Here is a 25,019-nt window from a genome sequence, read left to right on the forward strand (position 1 = left end):
ATGCACCGTGCAGGTATGTGGGAAAGGAATGCTGCTGAGGTTTAAAGCTAAGACTACCAAAATGTCACAACAGAGATAACCATAAGTACTAAAATAAATTTAGCTTATCAGATAGCACAGGAGCCCTCAAAAGTCGCTTTTGGGAAGGAAAACTTCTGTGGAGAATGCTCTGAAGAATACACAATCCAGAAAAAACTCTTTTCTTTGAGTCCAAACTCTCTTTATTTAGCCTGTGACATTAGGCTGAAAAAAAGAGAGAAGGCAAGTCGTGTAGTGAGATTCAGACTTGAATGGTATTGCCGAACAATCTTCTACCAGAATTGTCCCTTGAGTAGTTCCTAGTCCAGGGGCTCAGCATGACCAGTTGTGTAAGACTTGAACCAGACAAGCCCTAGGCCAGGGTGGCTCTTACATGGGACTCATGGGGTTCATTGTGCTCAGAATTTTCTGTCTCAGAGTCTTATTTTTATTTCAAATGTGAACTATTGTCAAATGTAAGTGACAAGGAGAAAGATATTAAGTTTCTGGTATAAATTTTTGCCAACTCTAATTAAGATACACAATTTACACATATATATAACAACTGGAGTCAAAATATTGACAGGAAGCATTTTGAGTTAAGGTAGGGATTTTCCTCATTGTCCCACACTTATCCACTTTGATGCCTCTCAAGTGGTATTTTGAGGTTGGAGGTGTCCAACTCCATGCACAATAAGTGGCTATAGGGGAAAAAGGCATCTGCTGGTATACCAGGAGCCTAAATCCAGTGTTTATATTTCTTTGTAATGACAATCTTTTTTGATGTAATAATGTACCCTTGTATGTACTGTACATTTCTAACAGCATTACATTGAAGAAACATAAGACTACTCACCTGTTACAGATATTTACACTGGAAATAACTTTTTATTCCATTCTATTCCCTACTGTTTTTTCTCTCCATTTGAATGGTTGTAATTCAATTAATGCATGTACACATTAGACATAATCTAAAATTATTAATTCAGATATACTATAGTGTCATAAATCAGGTATAACCACTACAGTAAAAGTTACTACTCTTTACCCTTAGGCTTTCTCCAGTACTGAAACACAAGTTCATTCATAGTATGCATGAATTCAACATTCACATTGACAGATGTCAGCAGGATCATCAACCCTCATCATAAAACTACCTTATTATTTTATAATTGTACTTTAAAATAATTCCTGATGTTCTCAGCTCCCTGATTTTTGTATGCAGTCAGAGCACGTGGTGCCACAGTGTCACAGGACACGGTTTCACAGTTGGTTGGTCCTGTCACAGCTCTCCAGAAGGCAGCAGTTGGGATACCAAATACATCTGTTACTTTCCTTTAATTTGATGACTGTCACATTTATGCTCCACAGGAATTTTAAAATTCAGTATTAGAAATACTTGACTTACTGGGAAAAGTAGTATGACATTCCCGTATCCTTGCAGCGCAGGGTAACCCTAACTTCCATGCATTGCACCAACAGGAGAGGGAAATGGGGTGTGAATCCACTTCTTGTCTAGAACAAAAAGGAAAAGAGTGATTTTTAAATCACTAAGATGTCTAATTAATTTTATGCAAGGCAGACAATTTGCTATTTAAATGTATAATTTTTAATAGATGAGGTCACTTCTATTTTAAAACGCTCTAAAGTGGTTTAAAAGGGAAAGCTTTTACTAAAATCTCCGATTTTCAGTAAAATGGCAGTTTCAGTCATAGTATTTGAAGCTAGACTCATGCCTGGGTGAAGAGCAGAGCTGGAAATCAATGCTTTTTCAGTGCTTTTTATGATTGCACTCCAACTCTTCTTTGCTATATGAAGTATTGTTTCCTCTTACATGATGAAAAAAGAAGCTCCAACACTCTGGGTATTTCTTTTTCACTGAAAGTGGTGCTGAAAATGTCAAAATCTGCCCTTACACAGCAGCAGGCCCTCAGGCCAACACCAAGTTCTGGACGTCTTTATGTGGGCAGTTCCAGGATGGCCAGGAGGGCGGTCAGCAGGAGCCCGTCCCGGTACACCGCCCCGGAGCAGCGGCGGAGGAAAGGCAGCCCCAGTGGCTCCTCACCTCAGCCCCGGCGCGATTCCTTGTCCTTGCCCTGCCGCGGTGGCCGGAGCTGTGCCCGCCATCCCCGGCGCGGGGGCAGCGCTGGCCCCAGGGCCGCGGCTGCTCCTGAGGGCTGAGGCGGCAGCGCGGGACACCGGCCCGTTCCCGCCGCTCCTCGCTGTCCCGGCCGCGCCGCCGCGGCTCCGCATCAGCGCCGAAACAGGTTTTGAGATCGGGGAGAGGCCCGGCTGAAGTTTACAACCAACAGCACAAAGGTACCCCCTGGAACCGGCCAGGCCCAGCCCGAGGGCTGCTTCCCGCTCCTGCCGGGAGCTCCCGTGTCCCCAACTGCTCCACACGAGCTTCGCGGACACAGAAACGCCTGCCAAGCTGCGTAGCCAGGAATATTTTCAGAACAGTGTAATGCCTGATAGAGGAAGCCTGCTCAGATGCAGATTCTTTAAAGCCATTTAGGTATTTAATTGCCATCTTAAATTAGTTCACTGGCAGTAAGGCACCTGTTACATTCTGGGGAATTGAGTAATGCCCTGATTTTTAATCAGCTCTTTAATGTGTACATGTGCTTTAAACACCTCGTTAATTGGCAGGAAATACTTGTCGTCTCTCTTTTCCCTAGCTTTTCTGAAGGTGTCACCTGGGATCTCACTGCAGAGCCATTAGACCTTTTAAAAAATGACAGAAAGTTGTGGGCAGGAGCAGACGAGATGGGTGACAACAGTCATTATGAGCACGGCTCTGCAGGTACAGTACCACGTGTCAAGACCAGCATCTGACTCACTAAGAAATGCTGAAAAAATCATGTCCTATATTCTATATGTGGAAATATATTATGCAATGTCAATGAATAGAGTTTTCAGAGGATGAAACAGTCTGAAGCTGCTTCTACTAGAGTACTGGTTCTTTTTGTGTGTCTATATTTTCTCCTAGCTACTTCCGTAGCTATTTAGTATTCTTGCCACCTGCTATTCTGAGTTACACTGCTTTAGGATTGTTCTCCTGGCTCATCATTTTTGCACTGCACTGATGCCACTTTCAGTTAGTGCTATAAATAATTTCATTAGAAATGTTTCTCAATTTTCTGAATTTCTCTCTAAACACTTTATTTTCTACTACACAGTATCAACATTGGGGCAGACGATTACTCAGTAAGCACATAATTCAGTTTAAAATAGTGAGTCTTGCAGAAATTGATATATATTTATATCTGTTAACATCAGAAGCCTTGACTGTGTTCCCAAGTAAAGCAAAAGGGTATGTCAATGAGCTGGTAATTAGTTTCTGCAGCTGAGGCCAATTTCATGCCAGCTGATGAGAATTTAGAGGCAAGAGGGCTTTGATTCACAGGCAAGAATATCTCATGCTAGCTTGGCTGACAAGGTTATCACCCCATCTCTGCTGGGTAAATGGGTGAACCATGTTGAAATAATTCCTGAATCACCTCAGTTTAAAGCCTATTCTTATTTGCCCCTGTGTCTTGGAATTTACAGCCTGTAAACTGTGCCTGTTTGGGAACTGCTTCAAGAGCAACTTAATCCATAATATGGTGAGAGGTATTGGGTGGCAGTGATTTCATCAGCTATACCACCATAACCCATTGCTATTAATAAGCTCTTCAGCTCTATTCAGAACTACTGCTGTTAGTAAGGGCTTCCCATACACAAAGCTGAACACAAATCTAAGATGGCTTCCTGTACCAGTTTTGGTTATAAGCTTTCTCTTTTTCCAGTACAGCTATAATTTTCTTACAGCTGTTCTTTATATTTGTGCATTTTCTCCAAAATTGTAGTTATAAGCAGTTGCCACTGAGTGTTCCCTTTCCAGACCAGTTGAAAGCATGACATTTCTGGTTACTGTCTCCTTCAGGGTTCACTTGCTATACAGATTTTATTTTGTACTCTTCCACTAAATCATGACACTTTCCTCTATAGGCAGGTTGGCTATATTTTAAATGGGTAGGTTAAAGAACATGTTATTAGCCAAAAAGGATTCTGTGATTTAACCTTTAAAATATGTGTGTTCAAGCAGCTTTTGTAGAATATACTGCAGAAATGCTTTTTGCAAGCTGAAAAATACATCCACACCCTTTCCATTCTGTAGATGATTATGATTATTAGTTTTCCTCAGTGGATTGCATTCTGTCAAAAAGCTTTAAAGAAAATCATGTCCTATACAGAATTTCTGAACTATTTTCCAACTGAGATGCTGACATCTGTGAAAATAATGCAGTTTAATTAACTGGAGTCATAGAAACACACTACTGTATGTTCCTCACTTCTGCAAATCCTCCTTTAGCACTTCTTACAAAAACAGACTGTAAAATATTTGAGCTTCTTTATGCATTATGCAGGAGTTTCCTGAGACAAACTGAACGTGCATGTACAGAGTTGTCTTTCAGTGTAACTTCCAATCCAATACTTAAGAAATTAATTAATTGAAAATATTCAACATTTTAGTACTTAGTTTTTATTCCATTCGCAATACTTCCTTTTTTTAAACAACGATGCTAAAGGTCTGTCTATAATGGTTCAGATGATGCTTTAAGGATATTTTTAACTTGTGGGCTGAAAACATATTTTTAAAATAACCTTTTAAAATTTATTTAGGATCATGAAATTTCTACCATTCTACAGAGGCAACACCACCGAGTTCGATATTCAGAATCAGTGGAAACTGGATCTGTGATTTTTCCTCTTTCTGGTACAGTACTTTGAAGTTTGTCCTTTTAAATCATAAACTCCAATGAGGTACAAGATCAGGCGCTGTTGTAGGCTGTGCTAAACTGAATAAAATCTGCCTTGTTGGAATGTTGTGCAGCAGTGAAAGGAGCTGTGCTATGGTTGAATGCAAATCAGATGAAACAGAGAACTTTGGGAACAAAACACTGTCATTTTTTTTAATTTTTTGGGGATGTCTTGTAGAACAGCTACATGAGATTTGGTGAACTGAACTATTCAGTAAAATCTTATTATAACTGAGCCAACATGCTGAATGCCACTAACATGTAAGCTGCCATCAAGATCTTGAGTATGCACAGCTATAAATGTTAAGAGTGAACCGAGACCTTTGGCTGTCAACTTCCAAGTTGAATTTGCAGACCTGGTGGTAGCAGAGGAGGCACGGAAAGGATTATTTGAGTGGCTTTGATTAGGAAATCACTTAAACTGTAAACATGAAATATCTACTTTCTTTTTAGAGCAGAAGATGGTTTAGACACGTACATGAGATCCTTTATCTGAAGTTTTCCTGAACTAGTCCTTATAAGGACTAGCACACATACAAAAGCCAAGTCTTCTATATGCTCAGTTGCTAAGCCTCCTAGTCTTCAGCCTTCTTAGCTTTCCCTTCAGAATAACTTAGTTGAAAGGGCTACAATTTCATGTTTCAGGGTAGACAGTTTAGCTAACTTTTAAGATTTTAAAACTGATTTCTTTAATTTAAAAACATGACTTGCTGAGCTCTTCAGTCAGCTTTTGCATTTGCCCTAAATTCATTCCTTTATAGCAGTTACTTGTTCTTGCAGCATGTGCTTTCAAAGGCATTCAGATATGTCTACTTTGAGTGGATTGAATAATTGGTTTTTTAATGTTATGGTAGAAAAATAACCTCTGAGTTATTTCTAGTTTTATCTTAAAATTACTAGTCATCAGTGGCCAAATCTCATGACTGCATTTCACTGTCAAAGATGTGTAAATTCATTCATGGGTTTTGTTCCATTCCCTTTTAAACTAATGGTTAAATTAAGAATTCTGCTTCCTGGTTTGTGCTAAGAACTCCATCCCGTTATTGCCACGATAGGTACATTTACATGATTTTCCTCAATAGGTGTTGCATTTATACTGTCAGACACTCAAGATTTGCTTAGGACGGGGGAAGAACAGTTTTCTGAAAGAATTCAGAGGTTCATAGGCATTCATCGGAACAGTTTTCTGGTTTTGTCAGCTGCTCTTCATGGACCAGAAGAATGGAGTGTCATGTTCAGGATTCAGAAAAGGTAAGATTTCAACATCAAACCAAACTTTTTATTAGCTAGGAAGAAATGAAGCAGCAGTCTTAGATTTGGGAATATTATTTTAGGAATTAACAGGACAAGTGGCAACTTGTCTATTCAGCAAGAACATGTTACTCAGCTGATGACAAGGCTAATTTCTCAATCTAGATCGTGGTTATGTACAACAGATTTTGTGCACCTGTTGATCACTAAAATGCGATGTTTTGGAACTGTATTCCATTTGGCAAGTCAGTAATTTTATTAAAAGAAAAACAGTTTTATCATTGCAAGCAATATCAAATTCACGTTGACAAGGCACAATTATATTCTAAATGCATTTGCTTTTTACTACCTGGTATCTTGGAATTCTTCTGCTGTATGTAAAGCACTGACTGAGCTTCTGCATTGGTGGGGTTGAAACTTGTGCCATGTTCTTTCAAACTACAAGTCACCTGTTGGATTTGTTAAAAAACAAAACACCTTAGTACTTTCAGGTTGTCTTCTATTACTGTTTCATTCTGCTTGTCTATGGTTTTGCTGCAACTGGGAAAGGATTGGTTTTTATTATTAAAAAGAAAATTATAGGATTCTTCTTCAACAACATGAACACTTTCTGTAAGGTTGTGTATAGTGTGGGGGAAGAGGGAGAAAAGCAGCAGCTTAAATGAGCATTCCACTAATAACCACTAATAAGTAGGTGTGTGATAGGTTTTTAACACCCTGGAGGAAAGACTAGATGTGTGTTCAAATGGCCAGTATTCTGCCCATTAATCAAATTAATAAAACTAAATTTAGACCTGCTGTAATTGGAAGCAGAACTGTTCATAAAAACAGATTTTCATGGATCTCAGTAAATAGGCCTGTTTTTTTGTTGCACTTTGTTCATTTCATGCTTTGTTTAGCCCGTTCTAGTATTAATAAAATTGCAGCAATTTATTTGTCTAAGCCCTGAATGTATATCAAACCACGGTTCCTGCATCAGATTTTAGCAAAACTCAAGAGGGAACTGAGTGCCTACTCTTAGGTTAGGACAGTGCCTGTAACAGTTTTGCTAATTAGAAGCAAGGGCAGACAAGTTCAGATGAGATACCAAACCAGCATGGGGTCTTATCATGAGTCCAAGTCATCAGCCAGATTGCAGGAAGAGCAGGTGGTAGGCACAAGGGGAGGTCACAGGGGAGTATGCAACTGAGCAGCTGGGCACTTCACTTGGATTACATTTTTGCTTATTTAAAATTCCTCATTCTTTGTTGTTAAGTCCCTCTCCCGTTGTAGCTCTACAACAGAAAACAGCAGCAGCGCTCACGTTTTGTCACTGTTACAACACACTTCAGGTACCAGTCTGAAGGAGAGGCTCTGTGCTTGCTAAGCTTTGATCTCTCCATTGAATGACAACTGATGCTACTATTTAAAATCTTCAGAATCCATTCTCAAGAACAAATGCATACTAATAACACTATTTATAGAAAGAGAGTGAATTTTAGGTCAAAGTATTTGAGTGAAAAAGCCTTTACGTGAAAGTAAATTATCCCATTACCTGAACCACGTCTGGAATACAGGTTGTTTTATTTATAGTACACTACAACGATTTAGCTCAAATCCTGAAGTATTTTTAGCACAGTGTCTTAGATACTTTCCTGTGTTTTTCCAAAGCCATAAAAATAACCCAGATATTTTTTATTGCCACTGAGAATACTCTTCAGCAATATCACAGAAGAGGGTTTAGTTCTCTCTGAGTGTAAACATGCTTAAGAAGTGCTGATTGATTGTCCAAGAGCCCTAGATAAAGAAATGAGCCTTTCAAATCCCACCTAAATAAGTGGTACAGAAATGGGACAGATGGCTACACAAACAGTATGAATTTTCCACTCGCTTTTAAGGATAAAAACAGTCTCTATGTTAAGTAAAATTGCAGAGTAAAAAGTTGTTTACAACATGTGGGAATGCATTTTGAGTTTTATAGCATAACAAATTAAATACACATTCTAAAAGTAAACTTTAATTTATTTTGATGTGCAGATTCCTGGGCAGTAATTTACGTGTAATACCAGTTCATAATCCTGCTGAAACTGTTAAATTAATGCTAACTATGGCTAAGGTAAGTCCAGTTGCATTTACTTAAAAATACTAGTATATTTATCAAGAAAAACCAAGAACTATAAAACATTTGGTTTTCCTTAATGGAACTCTGGGTTCTACTGACCACAATCCATTAATACACTGAGGTAGGATTGGTCCTCTTATGTTTTAGCTGAGTCTTTAAACTATTGTTAAAGGTAACTTAAAAGGTCTTAATAGCATCTACAAAGACACATTAGATATTTAAGAGCTCATTTGGCTCTTACTTACCACTGTTAAGTTAGAATGTCTTCATGCATAAGATCTAAATATGTAATGAATTCAACGTAAAGTAAAAATGCTATCTTAAAACTTAGTTACAAGTAGTTACTTGTGAATTTTTAGTGATGCACACGCTAGTATATTACTGCTACAGCTTACTGTCATGTATCTGTGGATCTGCAACATATCCAGTATCAGAACATATTATTAATTAAATCAATTTACTGAAACTCTTTAAAGGCCATTTTTCCATGAAAACTCTAACTTTAGATATGAACTGTATCAGTACTAGCAGTATCCCATGTACCAAAACTAGAAAGATCAGGTTGAATGACTTGTTAGGAAGGAATCAAAAACTAATTTACTTTCTATGCTTTCCTGAATATAGTGATGCCCAGTCTCTTAATACAGCATTTACCTAAAAGCTTTTAAGATTCAAGTTTATAGGTTCAGCAGTAATTTGCTGTTCTACTTGTTCAGAACATTTGCACCAGCCTTCAACAGGAGAGCCCTGTAAGAAGTGGTGACAGCACCTATCACGTCCGCTGGTTGCCACTGCATTCTTTCTTACTGATGCAAAGCCAGTTTAATGAGCTCATCATTTGCCAGAGAATCCCTAACTGGTACAAGGCCTAAAAATCACCGCTTTGCCCCAGGTTAATAGATATGGCCAAGGGAGCAATACCATCCAACTAATCCCGAGCTACCATTCCCAGCTCCAGTTGAAATTCCGTCACCTCTGTGTACATCATTCCTGAATACTTACTGCAGAACATGATTCAGATTTCACCGCTGAATAATTTTGCACTTGTACTACTGGAAATATAGGATGTAGAATATTCTATTACCTAGGAGTTACTGTGCCCTACTCATAATATTTTTTTTCTCCCTAAGATAACTTCCAAGCCACAAGCAGATGATACTCGTTACAAAATGGAAATGATAAAAGCCCAAATAATAGAAAAAAGTCCAGTTTGGAAGATGCTCCAGGAGTACCAATCGCACTGTAATTAATTTAGTGTTTGGGGTTTTTATTCATAAATAGAATGGTTACATTTTAAACAAAATATAGAATGTTCTTTAAAATATAATTACATTTCAAAAGACTATATACAACATATGCATTTGGAATGAAAATTCATATTAAATAACTATACAGTGAAAAATACCATACTTGATACCAAACATGCATTCCAAGCATGGGGAAAAGTGATTTACCTGCACTATAGAAAAGTCATCCTTATTTTTAACTTGATTCTGAACTTACAGACTCATCTGTTTATAAATAATTTCCCAAAATATTTACTATGTCTTAAAGAAAAACTTTATCATTAAAGATAAGGATGATCAGAACAATTCCAAAATACAGGTTTCCCAAGCATACACAGGTATATGCATGAAATCTTACACTGCTTTTTTAACTCTGGCATTATCTGTTATGTTACTAAGTTTTAACATCTTACTTGGCTCAAAGTTGATGTGTTTTCCTTTAAACCTGGTTTTCCTTTGCCACAGTGTTTTACCATCTATAGATATTATATTCTATACTGTTATCTAGCAATACCTTACAGTCTGTTTGCAAATCTAGAAGCTTGTTTGTCAACATAAAAACATGCTAATAAAAATACCTTGTGCTGCAACAGTGCTTTTTAATTAATGGTTCTTCAGTCACTTCATAAAAATGTTTGTAATTCACAATACCAGTCAGTAACTCTAGCTAACAAATTCTGAGAATTTAAAGAAAAATAAATGCCCAGCCACACCTCCTTGCCACAACAGAAGAGCACACCCCCACCTTGTTCTTAGTTTCTAAACTTAAGAGAAAGCATCAAATTCTGAAGAGGAGCAAATAGACCATATTTGTGAATCACATGCAACAAGAGCAGCATTTGCAATTCTTCTGGAGGCCATTCTAAATTGCTCCTCTTTAAAGGCTGGTAGCCTCCTTTGCAACTAAAGTCTCCCAGTCTAAATGAACTTGTAAGGAGTATGTTAATTCAAATACTTCAGCTGACCTAACTATTGTCATCCATTACAGCTTTTATTTTCACTTCAATGAGTTCTTCTACTCGAGCTAGAACACTTTCTATTAAATCAAACGTGAAGAGAGCCGAGTGTAAAACCTGAAATGACAAAAAAGATTAGTGTTACTTTTATTATTTTTTTTAACTCACTGTACACATACTTCTGTCTCCACATTGAAAAGACGATGGCAATACTTCTGATAGCTCTGAAGGAAATGCAAACTCACCTGAAGCTGCATTCCAGTAGTCATGGCAGGCATCTTTTCCCCACTAACAGTTACAGAACAAACTGTGTTAGAACTGTGGGCCTCTGTAGAAGAAAATAACCAACGTGACTCTTAGAATGAAAAGAATATTCAATATATTAGAATTTTGAGACAGTAATTGTTAGGAACACAAACCTAGGGACTGAGCAAACAGGATGGAAAGTGCTGAACCTTCAGAGGAAGGCAGTTTGAGCTGGATGCTCTCTCTACACTTTCTATAACACGAATGTCTACATCACTAAACAGGCAAGATCTGCAACTCGAAACGATTTTATACAGCTCAAATGCTCTTGGAATGGAAAAATAGATTTTATCTGGTCAGTTTTTAATAAATTTTTTAAATTTCCACATCCAGAGAGATAGTAGGAGGCTTCTTATGTTTGAGTTAATGAATCCAGACATGAAATACTTATTTTATTAAGAAAAGGCTGCAGGCTTCTCTGTTTCAGACAGATTACTTGCAGCAGGTTAAACTATAAGGACAGGTCTGAAAACTAAGGGGAAAACCTCTTATGTTCAGACCACATCCTTAAAATAAAATGTAATTCTTACAAAGATTATACACTGGGGAAGGAAGGTAAACCATTTAAGGTCACACGTTAGATGTCCTCTCCCGAACTCAAATCTCTTTATACTTTGTCAAAGGCTAGAGAAATGTAAGAGGGACTTAAAGAAAAAACTTCCTGATTAATTTTGAAGGATTCCCTTTAGAAAGATATACAGAGGTTGCCTTCAGAAAAAAAAAAAACCTTTGCCTCATACTTATATAGTTTACTACAGAATAGGGTAAGACTAGGGGCAAAAAGCTGTACTGACATTTTTAGTAGCAGACCTTAGGCTGTCTTAATTATACTGGAGACCACAAGGAAGAGAGGATCTGACATACAGAGAGATCCCCTCAAGCAGCTACAGCTCTTGTGCCCCACGCAATGTGTCTGCTTAACCCAGAGCAGAACCTGATTCTGTGTGTCAGATTAAAAAAAAAAAAAAAAATTAAAAAAAATCCAGATTGTAATGCTTCAGGCTTTAGAGAGCACTGTGTGACTTATTTCTTCTCTTGTTAACCTCCCTACACCTGGTACGAAACCCAAGGGCCATGTATTCTTACATGCTGCTCCTGAGTAACATTAAAATCAAAAGGATAAATGCAGAAGCAGCTTTGAAGATCTTCGTGTGACAGTTCTGTTAGGTTTCCGTAAGATTTACAAATGTGATGACAGATAAACAAGTTCAGATTTTTTCTGACCAATTACGAAAAATTTTAATATCAAATATAGCAACTCCTGAATTATTATCTGAGGTTTGGAATAGCGTCAACAGTTAAATAAAACATAATCTATACAGCACTCACCAATTCTTTGTTTCCAAAGGATTATCAGAGTTTCTAGATATGAACAAAACTACGGGGAAAAAAAAACAACTAACCTTTTCTGTTTTCTTTCTTATTTTTTATTTCTGCTTCATAATGTGCTTTTGACATGTTGAGTCCTACACGCAGTGGTTTTAAAAAATTCTGCTCAATCTTGGTGAGTGTGGTCCATACACCAGTCTATTCAAACAGAACACAGACGGTTACAAATCAGTTTTAATGAAGCATTGCAATACTAAGTTTTTGAGCACAAGTTTTTCAGCTAATCTTTGTAACAGTGAATAGCATCATGTGGATATTTAAGCTCTCCCTCTCCATTACATCATCTGTTGATTGGAGAATGAAGCAGTAAAAAAAAGGGGGGTGAGGGGGGAACTTGCTGTGTAGGCTGGTAACTACAGCAATGGAAATGAACATTTAAAGCTTGATTCTGTAAGCAAAGCTGAAGGGATCTTCATATGCTGGAGGGGATACTTAGCCACTTCTTTGGGCTGGAATCTCTACAGCAAGTAAACAGCAGTTGTAGGTTCCTCTCAGATAATTAGGCAGCAAAATGAAACAAATATTTAAATGAATGTTCCACTGTATCGCAATGCCAAATGAAAGTTCTGATAAATATGCTCCCCAAATGTCTATACTGCATTTAAAAAGCATTGTAGGAATGTTACCAGATATGCTACTAACCCATCCTTAGGCACAGTAGCCAGAGTGACTATGACTTCTCCCCAGTTTGGTGTGGGTGGAAGGAAGAGTTCACAAGGATGGCATTCATGAAGCAAGAGATACAAGGAATAGGTGCTCAAAAGCAAGGTTGGTCAGGGTTACACGGCACAAGAGGAGAACTCCTCTGCCTGGGCACCTTACAAGCTTGTAGTTACAAAACTGCTGTAGAAGGAAACAAACACACAGCAGCCTTTGTGTCCTTAGACACAGAGCCACTTACACAACTCCTGTCTTCAGGCAGTATCCACAAAGGGCAGAGTAAGGACAATACAAATAAGAATTCTCAATCTTCAACATAGTGAGTCCACTGATGACAGTGGAAAGTCCATCGAATTTTAATACAAAATGACACAAAATTAACTGGTCAAGTAAGACAAACAGTAATTATTTCCACCAGAATGTGGCTAAAAAAAGGAAAGAGCTCTCTGGAAAAAATTTTAAATTTGATTAATGAAATACTTGTTACACAGCAGTCAAAATATCTGAACTGACATGAAGGGAGGCATTTTCTTTCTACCCCACTTGCACTATACGAAGAGAGACACGGAGGAAGCCAAGAAGAACTGACAGGCTTTTTGCCAGGAAACCCTCAGATGTGATGCTATTTTCTCCTCAAACTGTAGGGACATTCTTTTTGCCAGGCACTAGGACAGCACTGTTAGAGCAGTTCAGTGCTACTACGTGGAAGTTTTCATTAAGAATAAAAGAAGAATTCTCACCTCTCTCACAAAGCTATGTATTTACATGAAACTGGGTGGACTATAATGATTACTTAAATAGTAATCGCTCCTTAAACATGAGAAATAGACATAGTCTATCCAGATTAACTAATAATATAAATAGTAAATTGGAAATGCACCATTTTTGTTACTGTTCTGGCAATCGGTGCAAGTTACATTATTATTATTCAGTCTAGACCAATAACATTATTAGGCACTTATAAAACTTGTATACCTGATCTCAAAGTAGTCTAAAAGGAGATGAGAATTTTTTTCTGTATGTTAGAAAACAGAACATGACACGCTGAAATCCATTAGTCCAAACAATAAAGAAAATCAAGGAACTGAGAGAGAGCAACACATCATCTTAGGATACTTATCTACTGGTTAGAATACTCATATGACCATGATATTGCTTATTCAAGTCAAGAAAGACTTTACTGCACTTTAAAACTGAAAAGCAATTTTTCTTTTAACTGTCACTAATTTAAACAAGCATTAAAATGCAAAAATCAAAACATTTAATACTAAGAAGATAGGTGATGCTTGTTCACTCCACAATATAGTGGATAAAGAGCTCCTGAATTGCAACAGAGGACTGTTGGAACACGATTTGAAAGAGTCAGCAGAAGCTGCATTTACTCTTAGAATAAATATCTATTAGGTAGTGGAAGGTCCTCAGACAACTAAACACAAATGATTCCGTCAGCTCTTGAGTGCTGTAGTGACACAACCCAAATCAGAGCACTTAGGAACCATCTGCTGCAGGTGGACAGGACTGACTGTACTCAAATCCACATGAATCCACAGATCCCTCCTGGAATGCTGCCCTGATCAGCCACACAGCAGTTGAGAACAAGTACTGGTAGAGAAGTTCAAAGTGTAACAAATGTCCCTGACTGCTTCAGACAGAAAACACAAACAAAATGGAGAAGAAAGAGGTGGGGATTAGAACTAAAGCTGCTGCTTTAAACCAGGGCAGCACAATATTACATGGGTGAAATACATAAGGACAGTTTCAGTTTTTTATATATATTGCAGAGTATGTCTGAAATATCTACAGTCAAACATCCACACACCGGGGAAATGAAGGTAAAGGGGCAGAGCTGTAATAAAAACAGGGGTAAACTGCAGTGGTGGGCAGTTTAGGCTGGCAGGTTACCTTTGTGCATAAAATGTTCTAGGCTGTTTTCAGTAAAGCAATGTAGCAGAAAATTGGATGGGTCTGGCCTTTCCTTCTGTAACTTCAGCAGATATATCTTACAGACAAGAATTTTTTTGATGCTGATACCTCAAGAAACTTTTAATATGTACCTATCATGCACCTGCACAGTTGCTGTAAATATGAAATATTGTTTTGCACAGCTAAAAACAAATTAAATATGATTTTTTAATATTTTCTCAAAAATCCTAACACCTTTTAGCATATTGCACAAGAAGTATTTTTCCTAGAGATGAATAAAATGGATCTCTTGAACTATTATTATTTTTATTATTCAGAAATCCACTTGGAGCTTTTGAGGGATATCAGCGAATAAACAAGCAAGAGTAACAAATTTTTTCTCATGGGAACACTTGATGGGTATGTGATTTTATGGTGACACATTCCAATGTTATGGATACAGTTTGTGAGGCGGAGTATTGTTAGCTTGTTTACAGCAACAATATGAATTCAAACAAATTTCATCAGAATAAAATAACACATTACATATTTCCTAATGCTTTTAATTAAAAGTATCACTTCTGGACAACTAACCATTGCAAAGAAAAATGTAAAAACCATGTTTTCTGAATCAAGGATAACAGTATTGACTTAAATCCAGCTCTCAGGTCTCAGCTAATCAATCATTTTCAAATCAGTCAGTACTTACTTGATTATCACTTTCACAATCCTTAATGACTAAGTATCTCAGCAGATTTAGTGATGCCATAATCCTGTGAATTAAAAACATACCATTTATAATCTAGAGCACAGATTTATATTACAGGGATAATAACTTAAATTATTCATTAGCCAGATATCCTAGAAGTATCCATTTGTACAAAACACTCATCTGTTGAGCGATACAGCTTAGTCTAGAGCACCAGTGTGCAGTGATGTCCATGCAACAGTTCACGCTCTGCAAGTAACAACTGTCATCAGACTGGAGAAAGCTGCTGATTGTGAGAGAAAGAATCCCCTGAAGAGACAGAATCCTATCACAGAATTTGTAGTATGCACCTCTAGTGATCCAAAGTTGATTTGAAACTAATGTGACAGTTTTCTTTACTACTGTATTGGATTTTTACCTTGGAGTGCTTTCTCCAATATGCTTTTTGCTTTTGTTTTACCATACTTTTTAGCAGAAATTATTTATTGCCTTTTCCAGAAAAAAAGTACAATTACAGATAATACTTCTGCCTTTTTGTCCATCTGGACTCCATCACCTTACTGATTTACAAGCCCAACCATTGCTCATCATATAAGATTTGTCCTATATAGGAGATTTTCAGAGGTATTTCAGTTATTTTTTTACTTCTTAATTTCAGTTATTAACTGTTCAGGTGGATCTGTATTCCTACTCATGAGATACTGGATTCCCAGCAGCAATCTGTGAAACAGCCTCAAAAATACTGTGTGCTGTAAGTTGCATCTCATAGTTGTTATTGCCTTGTATAAGACAACATACCACATTGCTTTTATTCCTCCAACCTCTTCTGCAGAAAGCTGACAAATCAGATATTCCTCAAGAAATAATGCTTTGCTAATTAGGGTAATTTCACATCTGAAGTCTTATAGCCTCAGGGAATGGAGGAGGAAATCCTTTTTTATTGTTAAAAATCAATGTAATAGCACTGTGACATTCTTCTATGCAGAGTTCATGGAAATAAATGATCATTTCCGTTTCTAGTTCTGAAAATTTAAAATACATTAACGTTGGCACCTCATTAGTTACATGACAGCATCTGTCATTGTAGTAAGGTAGTTTAAAGTCTTTTTAAATGATGAAAAAAAGGAGAAAGGCCTTCAACTGTGATTACAACTCACCTATCTGAGTTTTGCAGAAGATCTGTCTCAGCACCCTCTGGAAGTGAAAGTACTAAATCTAGAAGGGAGATCAGGTGATGTCCTGTAAACCACATGTTGTCATATTCCTTCTGAAAAAACAATATAAAAAGTTTAGCAGAGTGCAAAATTTAAATCTTATACAACTGAACAATAATTTGGCTAAAAAAGAAAAGGCAAAAAAACCCTCAAACACCAGAAGCTGTATCTTCTGGTTACTACCTGTGACTGAAGTACACAAAGTAGCCTCTCATAATCCTCCCCAATTTGTCTCTGCATGCCAAGCTATTCTTTTCTATTTCCTCAGAAAAAATTCTCCATCTCTTTATAATAAAGAGTACCACCATCAATACAGTTAATATTTGTTTACATAAACACAGCAAATTTTAGAAGGCACCCTTTTTTTTTATATTGAGGTGTGCAACAATTAACTTTCTTTATCAGAGACTCTTCCTTCATAACAGCAGTGTCACTGGGTTTTTTTAAATGTCAAATTTCAGAATATACTTTTATTCAATTTTAGTGCAAGTCCCTTTTGGAACAGTTTTCATCTTGTTCACCCCTGCTGATTCAATATAAAGGACAGACTATGATCCAATAAATAGTAATTCACTGTCACCTGACATAATTTTGCCAGCATAAAAGATGAATACATTTACTAAATTGTCCTCTTTGACAAAAGGCAGCACATTAAAGAATCAAATTTAGTTTGGAAAAGGCCCTAAGCAGTAAAAAAAAAAAAAAAAAGAGTTAATAATTTAGTTTTAATTAATTTTCCCAAGTTCTCAGTATAAATGATTATAAAATAAGATATTTAAAAGGCTTTGATCTAGCTCCACTCCTTCTGATAAGTTTATTGCTTGCAAAGCACTCATAATAAAATGCTGACTCTCATCAGAAAAACCAAGAAAAAATTATTAATTCTGCCTAGACTGTAGGATTTGAATTATATTCAAAAAATTAGGAACTGTGGGGATAAAACAAAATACTGAGTAGTTCCACTTCAAGAAAGAAACATGTATTTTCAAGCACAGCAAAAGTAATAATAACTTCTTAAAAAAATATAATAAGATTGTGCAAGTAAAAATATAACTATAAAATTAGAATGTAAATACACATATAAAAAGCCAAAGCAATACTTTTAATATAATCGCTTAATCTTATGTTTCTTTCCAAAGTGGATTTTTTTAAATGCATCACTCAAAGTTTAAGCTGTAGACATTTTCTCAACACAATACTGAGAGAATTTTGAGATGGTAACTTGTTTTTTAGTGGTAACAGCCTCACCGTTAATGATAAGTGAATCTGATCTTTTATATTTTTAATAATGTATCCTTCCACACCAGCATGGTTGCTTGTCTTCAGTAAACACCTTCAAACAAACAAAACAAAGATATTATCTCTTCAAAGCTCAACACTTTGATGACATTATGGGTTTATTCACTAAGTGGGAGTTCTACCACAGAGAAATCTGTATAACTGTAACCTTTAAACACTGGCTTACGTAAGACAGGTGATTTTATGTGAGGCAATTGAAATTCATTATTTATCAAACAATTAACAAGTAAATTAATGTGACTTCTAGATGGAAACTGTCAGAAATCACTGCAGCTATGTAATTAGGCTGCACTAAGGCTGATATTACACAGTAACTTGGATGCATACCTGAATAATGTATATTTTCCCTGAGTGTCAAACTTGTCTATGAACAACTGCAAAATACTTAAACTCTTCTTTCTCTAAAGAAAACAGAAATGTTATCAGATGGATTCTCATTAAATAAATTCAGCACTTAACCCATTCTGTAGGTAACTTTACATACCAGATGCTCCATGGGACAAAGGGTCATAATTTTCACCAAATCCTGCAGTGGGACAAAGAAAACGTAATTTCTACTTACATACAGATTATTACATTAACACTAAAATCTACTCAAGACATTAAAAAGTCCAAACAAACAAACAGAAACAAACAAACCCCCACTGCACACTTGACTATGGGAAGATTCTCATCAGAGACATTCTCAAGAGCTTCAGTGGTCAAAACCCCAGGGCTGATACACAAGAATACAATCCTTGTACTGTTGGGTCCAATTAGAATGAAGTCAAGCAGCAGATGGGCAAGGAGGAGACAAAAAACGAGCAAGTACCAGCCCTCAACTAAGATCTGTGCCCACCTGCTTCAGTGACCACCCGTACATACACTGAGAATATTTGAATTGTCACTGAAGCTTCATGTTGCAGCAGGCAGAATAGACAATCAATTCTGTGCAGCAAGACACTGAAGGTTTCCATTTAACAACACAGGTGTATCAAGGTTCAGTAGCATGTGCTCTCTCCAACACCTAGAGGACAGCGAGGTATTATTTGTAACCAAACTTTGAGGACTTCTGTACGTTGCTTCTAATTACCTGAGGTACATTAATAAAATCTCTGAATTCTAAATAGTCATGGAGAAGGCTGTTATCTTCCATTCTCAATAAACTGCTCTCAAACAGATCCTGCAGGTGGAAAAAAAAATAGCAATAGTATGCACATATATAAGACATTAATCCATATGCTTAACATTTCATGGCTAACACAGCTGTAAGTACTCCTTCTGATACCAAAAGTTTCCAGGAGCTGCAGTTATAATATAATTTAAACATTTATGCAGGAGTGTATAGTTCAATAAATATAGTATTTGTAACACTGAAGAATACCTAAGTAAGCCTCAAAATATTTCTGGAACTATTATCTGAACTATCATTTGTACCTCTCTTAGAAGGGGAAACAAGAGTTTTGCCGTTCCTTAAATTGAAAAAAAAAAACATTCTAACAATGAAAATTGAATTTAAAAAAACAACTTACAAGTCCTTTAGATAATGCAGATTCTTCTGTTCTAGAAAAAAAAATCAAATTCAAATTTTTTAGTAGATGGACACTGTTGATATTTCAGAAGAAATATTAGAACAGAGGTCAACAAGAACTTGTCCCTCAACAATTTGCATTCTATTTTCTAAATATAGTATCTTCATCACTCCTCTCAAATAATATCACAATAGTCACCTTTAGTACTACAATCATTGTTACAGAAGTACAAGTAAATACACACTAATTATTCTGCATGTGTTTAAACTACCTGAATTTTGCATTTTCCAAATAAAGTTTCTAAAAATGCTATCACAATACATGATAAAAACCATACATAAATATTTTCAAAAACTTCTTAGTAGAAGAAGGCATCTTGTAGTGGAACTTGCCATTTTAAGGCTCAGGTTTAAAAACCTTCTCTGAACTTATACGGTATATTTGAAATTTGATTCTATGAATTACTATAAAAGATCACACCCATTACCTAGACCTGCAAATCCCACAAACTCTACCTTTTCAGTAGCACTTCAATATGTGTCATATTGCATAGCAGAAGGTATGCTGGGCTAAAAGACAAAAATTAGATTACATTAAACTGCATAAGCCATATATGTTTGCACATAATTAATATATTTGACAGGATTAGTATTTTTTAAAAATTAAAATATCTTTCTAAAATTTTGAAATAGACAACAAAATTGTACGTCAAATCACGGGTGGTGATTCTTACATGAAAACTGTCTATAAATATGTAATTGAACATTTAATACATATTACTTTTCAACACATGACTAATCTTTGACAGTTTCTTTAAAAGGACAGCTCATCTAAAATTAAACTGTAATAGAGTTATCTGCAAAGCTATGTTCTTTATATAAATAATATAAGCTACATAAAATATAAATGCATAAAGGCTGACATAAAACTAATACCAGTGAAATACACAGTTTTCATTCATAACTATTCACAAATAAAGTTCTCTTCTGCTCAGAAAGAATCATCAAAGTACAGACTTACAGTAAGTGAGAAAAATTAGGTCTTACCTAAAAACCACTGGAAAGCATTCGATACCAAAATGCTGAACAAACATCAGATATGACAGACATGCCAAAGAATCTGCGGAATTCTTTCGCTCTATGTCTGCAAACTCCTGATTCTCCCAGCACGGACTTTTGCTTTTATGATGTAAAACCACTAATGGCATCAATTCTCTTATATTCCACAAAATGTCCTGAAAAAGAATGATAGATTGCCTATAGCTGCCTTTAAACTACCTGAATACCAATTAAGTTTCAAAGCTTTAACTCTATTTACAGTACATTCTCTTGTACAGTATAAATTAATGTGATATTTATGATATATACACATATGCACACAAAAAGAACCTTGCAGCAAAATTAACTACCATTAGAAGAATGTTCCTAACATGGCAGAGTCCTATTGTATGCACTGCAAAGAAACAGCGAGACAAAGGTCAGCTCACTGTTGCAGGGTTGCCAAAACAGAAGATTCAGGATCTCACGTTTTGGAAAACTAGGATTACACACAGGGCCAAAGCATGACTTACTGACCTGATTTTTAGATCCCACTACCCAATCCAATAAATACCAGAAGTAAATTTCTTAAGAAAACAAAATGTTAATTCATAATTAGTATTAAAAACATGGTTTCAGACTGTGCCCAAGAGAAAAGTCAGGACAAAAAGCCAGTTTTTCAGAGCATCCTTCAACTATCTTAACCATGAGATCACCTTCTGGTAATCCCTGCCTCCTTCCTGCACATCCTAAAAGTCCTGCAATAAATGAAGTACAGGTTTTGGGAATAAGATTCTCTCTCATTGCACAACCTGACTGATCCACACAGCAGTTTCCATTCCATGGTGAGGCATGCTGTGGGAAAAAACTGGATGTAATCATGATGGAAACTCCAACTTCTTGTTGAAAACCAACCCAAAGTTTTGGCAACTGCTTTGTGGGCTTCACTTCACAATCTTAACCTCTGAATATAGAATTCTGTTAAGAAAATGCTTAGATTTTTAAATACAAATTAGAGAAAAAACACACTTGCATCACAAGGCAACTTCTAGGTCTTCTCTGTGTGCATGCACATTTGCATACATATAGTGTATTTATGTGTGCTTTCCCCATCCCAGCTAGCTCCAGGCCTTCCTTTTGAAGCCCATCAAGTTTTAGTGTGTCATCCCCTTCCCAAATAACACCATGAGCCAGCCTCATTAAGCTGTCTTGTTCTCAACCCATGAGTTTTTCTTGCCTTTGCCTTTCAGATTCTCTTCCCCATTCTGCTGGGGGCCATAAGTGAGTGTCTAGGTGGGGGCTTACCTGCCAGCTGGGGTCAAGCCACTAATTTGGATATGTGTAAGAAAGGAAATATTCTTTGTATTTCATACTCAAAACATGAACAAAGCACAGTTCCATGTGCAGTAACTTTATTAATCACATCTAGTCCTATTTCTGAAAACATACACATAGTCTGTGTTCCAACATGTGCATTGACTGTACCCGACTATCTCCTCATAAGGCTTGGGTTTGCTGCAAATTGGAATTAAATTACCTTTGCCCACATTAATTTTGCTCTAATAAAATACAGCTACTATGTGAAACATTCAAAACCAGAGTAACTGCATCGATAGCATGGAAGGGACATGTGCCCACTGAAATTCCAGCTCTAGTCAAGCATCGGTTTGGGTTCTTTGACAGTCAGCTGGCACTGCACCAGGCACATCAGAGATTTCGCTCTGTGCAACTCTTGGATTAAAGGTAACATAGATTCTACCTTGCCGCAATACTGCAGCAAAGATGATCCTTTAGATAGTCTAATAAATTCATACATCACCAAGAAAAAGAACCAGTTAGAACAAGGCTGCAACTGCTGCTTCAGAGAGCACTGCAAACTTGTTTATCGAGGAGCAAAACTACGTATGAAGATTTGTAATTTCCACAGATGGTACCTGGAACAGTTCTAGAACTTTATCTACCTGCATTATCTTAAAGGACCAGTAAGTCACCCCACCAACCACTAAAGCAAGCAAAATGAGCTCTAGAACACACTACAGGTAATTCTGAACTAAAGCACTGGTTTTGCAAACACTGTAATTAATTTTGACTGCACTTACTATAATTTCAGTTGCAAAATGCCGAAAAGGATGTTCTTCAATGCCTTCAAGTTGTTCAAGTTGAGCTGCCAATAATGGGTATTTCAGGCTTTTCATACAGCTGAAATAAAAAGAGGTGAAACTAAATCACTAATATGGTCACAGAGTATTGTAGTGTCATTGATGACCAAGAATAAAGTCTGTACCCATAAGATGCTCTATTACTGGTATTCCAAAGAGAATTAAAAAAACCCAACATCTTCTGTAGAAACATTCCTTTTACTTCACCTCCAGACTATGATTATCCTCACAGCTGAATATCTGAGAAGCAGAGGAATACCAAATCAGCTTCACAGTAAAGCAACTAATACTTCTTTACTATTTCTCTGTACTAAAAAAAAAAAAAAAAATAGTTTTTACCTTTCTTCTCTCACTTCATAAATATATAAGGCCTATTTAGGGCTTCTTTTCCAAAATACCACATTAGTTAGCGTAAGTTGACAGCATTATAAAAGGTGATTCATTTACTGCCTATGTAATAAATGCCTACCGACCATTTTGTAAATAGGAATATATCACACTGACATAAAACGCTCACAATTTTAATAATTCTTCTTTCAGCTCCATGTCATTGTATTCTGACGACTTTTCCATATTTTTAACAACTTCATTCACAAAGGGTTTAGCAAAGTCCACCACTGCATTACAACACTGACAAAGACCAAGTTTGTCTTCTTGTATTTGTTGTTTCGTGTAAGGTACAGGTAAGGAAGTAAGCTGATTCATGATCATGGCCAACGACAAACCCACTGAGTAAGCCTTCTTGTTCTGAAGTTTCAAAAGCACTGGGGAAAGGAAAAAAAACAAGAAGAGGGGAAAAAGAAGATTTTGAGACAGTAAGTTATTACTTAGTAGAGGAAAACATGAAGAAAACCAGTGTGACTACATAAGAAAGCATTTAGTTTCAGGGAAGGAGCTTACATGAGCAAATCCAGGAGACAAAACATCCTCAGCAAGTTTAATGTGCTGCAGTTAACATGACCATGTCTTTGCAAATAACAAATATTAAAGCCATCATGCATTTCAATGTTCTTCCTTTCTCCATAGCACCCTGATGAGGACTGAAAAAAATCTGCCTTTCCAGAATTGAGTTACATGAAATAATACCCAATTTATCTGACCTGGAAAATGTGTTTATTACTTGACTCCTTTTGTGCTTGGCAAAACCAGAGACACAGGAAAAAAGGTGCCCAGCTTTTCTGCTTGGAACTGGTTTTCACTCCATGGCAGAACCAACAGAGGCACTCCCAGACTGAGCAAGCGGCACCTGGGGCTCTCCACTTTAACTGGACTCAGTGCAGGCTAACTGCAGATTAGCTATCCAAAAAATCATGTATGTCTCTTGTTAAATTCTCAGAGATTGCTACAGTCAGAATTCAGCTTTATACACAAGACTTGGTTTCATCTCACATATCAAAACAGAAACTACCACTTGCTACCTACTTAGAGGGTGTCCAAATCCAACATTTTTAATTCTCGTATGTAAGCCAGAATAATGCTTCCCCCTCACCAATAAAATATTTCAGTGTACTTCAACTGAAATGAAAGTTTTGTACTATAAAAATATGAAACTGTATGTTTTAAAAGTCAAATAATGAAGAATTTCACAAATCCATTTAATTCTCTATTTCTGTAACAATAGTATGAGTGCTTTACACCAAATTCTCGTAACTGATAAGAAATAGCTGAATATTACTTTTTCAACTGATACTATTAATACCATCTAAAATATTTTTCTAGCAGGTCAATATAAGTAGAAAAGTAATATCTTGTGTTATTTTGTAGAATATAAGACTGTAAAGTTTGTCAGCACAGGCATATTCTCAAACCATTCCAGCAAAGGCTAAACTGATAATAAATGAGAAAATACTTCAGAAATTGTATGATAAGCTGAGTCTTACCTGTCTGTAAAGGCTGAAGCAATAACATGACAGTTTGACACACCTGATCTCCAGAGGTCTGCTCAATTTGCTCAAGTAAACCCAGAAACAATTCCTTTGGGTTGCATATCTGCAAGAGAGGACCTCAAGTTAGCTACCTCAGCTAAAATTGTGTCCTTTAGATGAGCTTAACTCGTCATGATGTGAAAACCACACCTCTGAAGCTGAGGCTGCCCACCTGCAAACGGAGAGCCCTGCCCACTAAACATGCACCATGAACTCTGAATACCCTGTACCTTTAAATCAAGGCCAGAGAATAAGCTGCCAAGAGCAGCTTATCCAACTACTGATGTAGATCCATTATGCAAATATTGTTTGAAACAAACTGTATAAATACATTTGTATATTTGGCCTTTGGTGTGCCAGCTTTGTGGATTAATGATCCAGCACTCCTTTCTGTGCAGAACTGTAACTAAATCAAATCCCTCCCTCCTGTGTGTCTTTTGGCTTTGCATACTGGCTGAAATATCTCATTTTGCAGGAACAACAATATGTAT

At 36.6% G+C, this 25,019-nt stretch overlaps 2 protein-coding genes across 6 annotated transcripts in view; one reads left to right on the top strand and one right to left on the bottom strand.

Annotated features, from left to right (window-relative positions):
• CUNH1orf146 (chromosome unknown C1orf146 homolog) lies at positions 1–9,527 on the top strand. 2 transcript variants are annotated; one of them, XM_050306614.1, is made up of 6 exons: positions 1–13; positions 2,700–2,824; positions 4,687–4,780; positions 5,906–6,074; positions 8,091–8,169; positions 9,306–9,527. In XM_050306614.1, the coding sequence occupies exons 2-6, from the start codon at positions 2,756–2,758 to the stop codon at positions 9,423–9,425; spliced, it is 531 nt and encodes a 176-aa protein (XP_050162571.1). In that variant the 5' UTR covers positions 1–13; positions 2,700–2,755; the 3' UTR covers positions 9,426–9,527. The 2 variants fall into 2 exon arrangements, with proteins under 2 accessions (XP_050162571.1, XP_050162570.1); XM_050306613.1 differs by lacking the exon at positions 1–13 and adding an exon at positions 2,243–2,337.
• The window catches only part of GLMN (glomulin, FKBP associated protein), a 20,917-nt gene continuing 4,002 nt past the window's right edge, over positions 8,105–25,019 (bottom strand). For 3 of the 4 annotated variants that reach the window (XM_050306597.1, XM_050306594.1, XM_050306595.1), the window contains 15 exons: positions 24,484–24,592; positions 23,121–23,367; positions 22,544–22,643; positions 20,454–20,641; positions 19,923–19,976; positions 19,408–19,438; positions 18,969–19,058; positions 18,381–18,422; positions 18,224–18,297; positions 17,846–17,930; positions 16,541–16,650; positions 15,384–15,447; positions 12,127–12,250; positions 10,663–10,745; positions 8,105–10,534 (listed from right to left, as the gene is read on the bottom strand). In XM_050306597.1, the coding sequence (XP_050162554.1) occupies positions 10,427–10,534; positions 10,663–10,745; positions 12,127–12,250; positions 15,384–15,447; positions 16,541–16,650; positions 17,846–17,930; positions 18,224–18,297; positions 18,381–18,422; positions 18,969–19,058; positions 19,408–19,438; positions 19,923–19,976; positions 20,454–20,641; positions 22,544–22,643; positions 23,121–23,367; positions 24,484–24,592 (1,509 nt within the window). In that variant the 3' untranslated portion in view covers positions 8,105–10,426. The remainder of the gene's footprint in view (positions 10,535–10,662; positions 10,746–12,126; positions 12,251–15,383; positions 15,448–16,540; positions 16,651–17,845; positions 17,931–18,223; positions 18,298–18,380; positions 18,423–18,968; positions 19,059–19,407; positions 19,439–19,922; positions 19,977–20,453; positions 20,642–22,543; positions 22,644–23,120; positions 23,368–24,483; positions 24,593–25,019) is intronic. The other variant, XM_050306598.1, reaches the window with a different exon arrangement.

The sequence above is a fragment of the Myiozetetes cayanensis genome, unplaced genomic scaffold, assembly GCF_022539395.1.
Source record: "Myiozetetes cayanensis isolate MyiCay16 unplaced genomic scaffold, myiCay2020 scf12, whole genome shotgun sequence".
In the NCBI taxonomy this organism is placed as follows: Eukaryota; Metazoa; Chordata; class Aves; order Passeriformes; family Tyrannidae; genus Myiozetetes; species Myiozetetes cayanensis.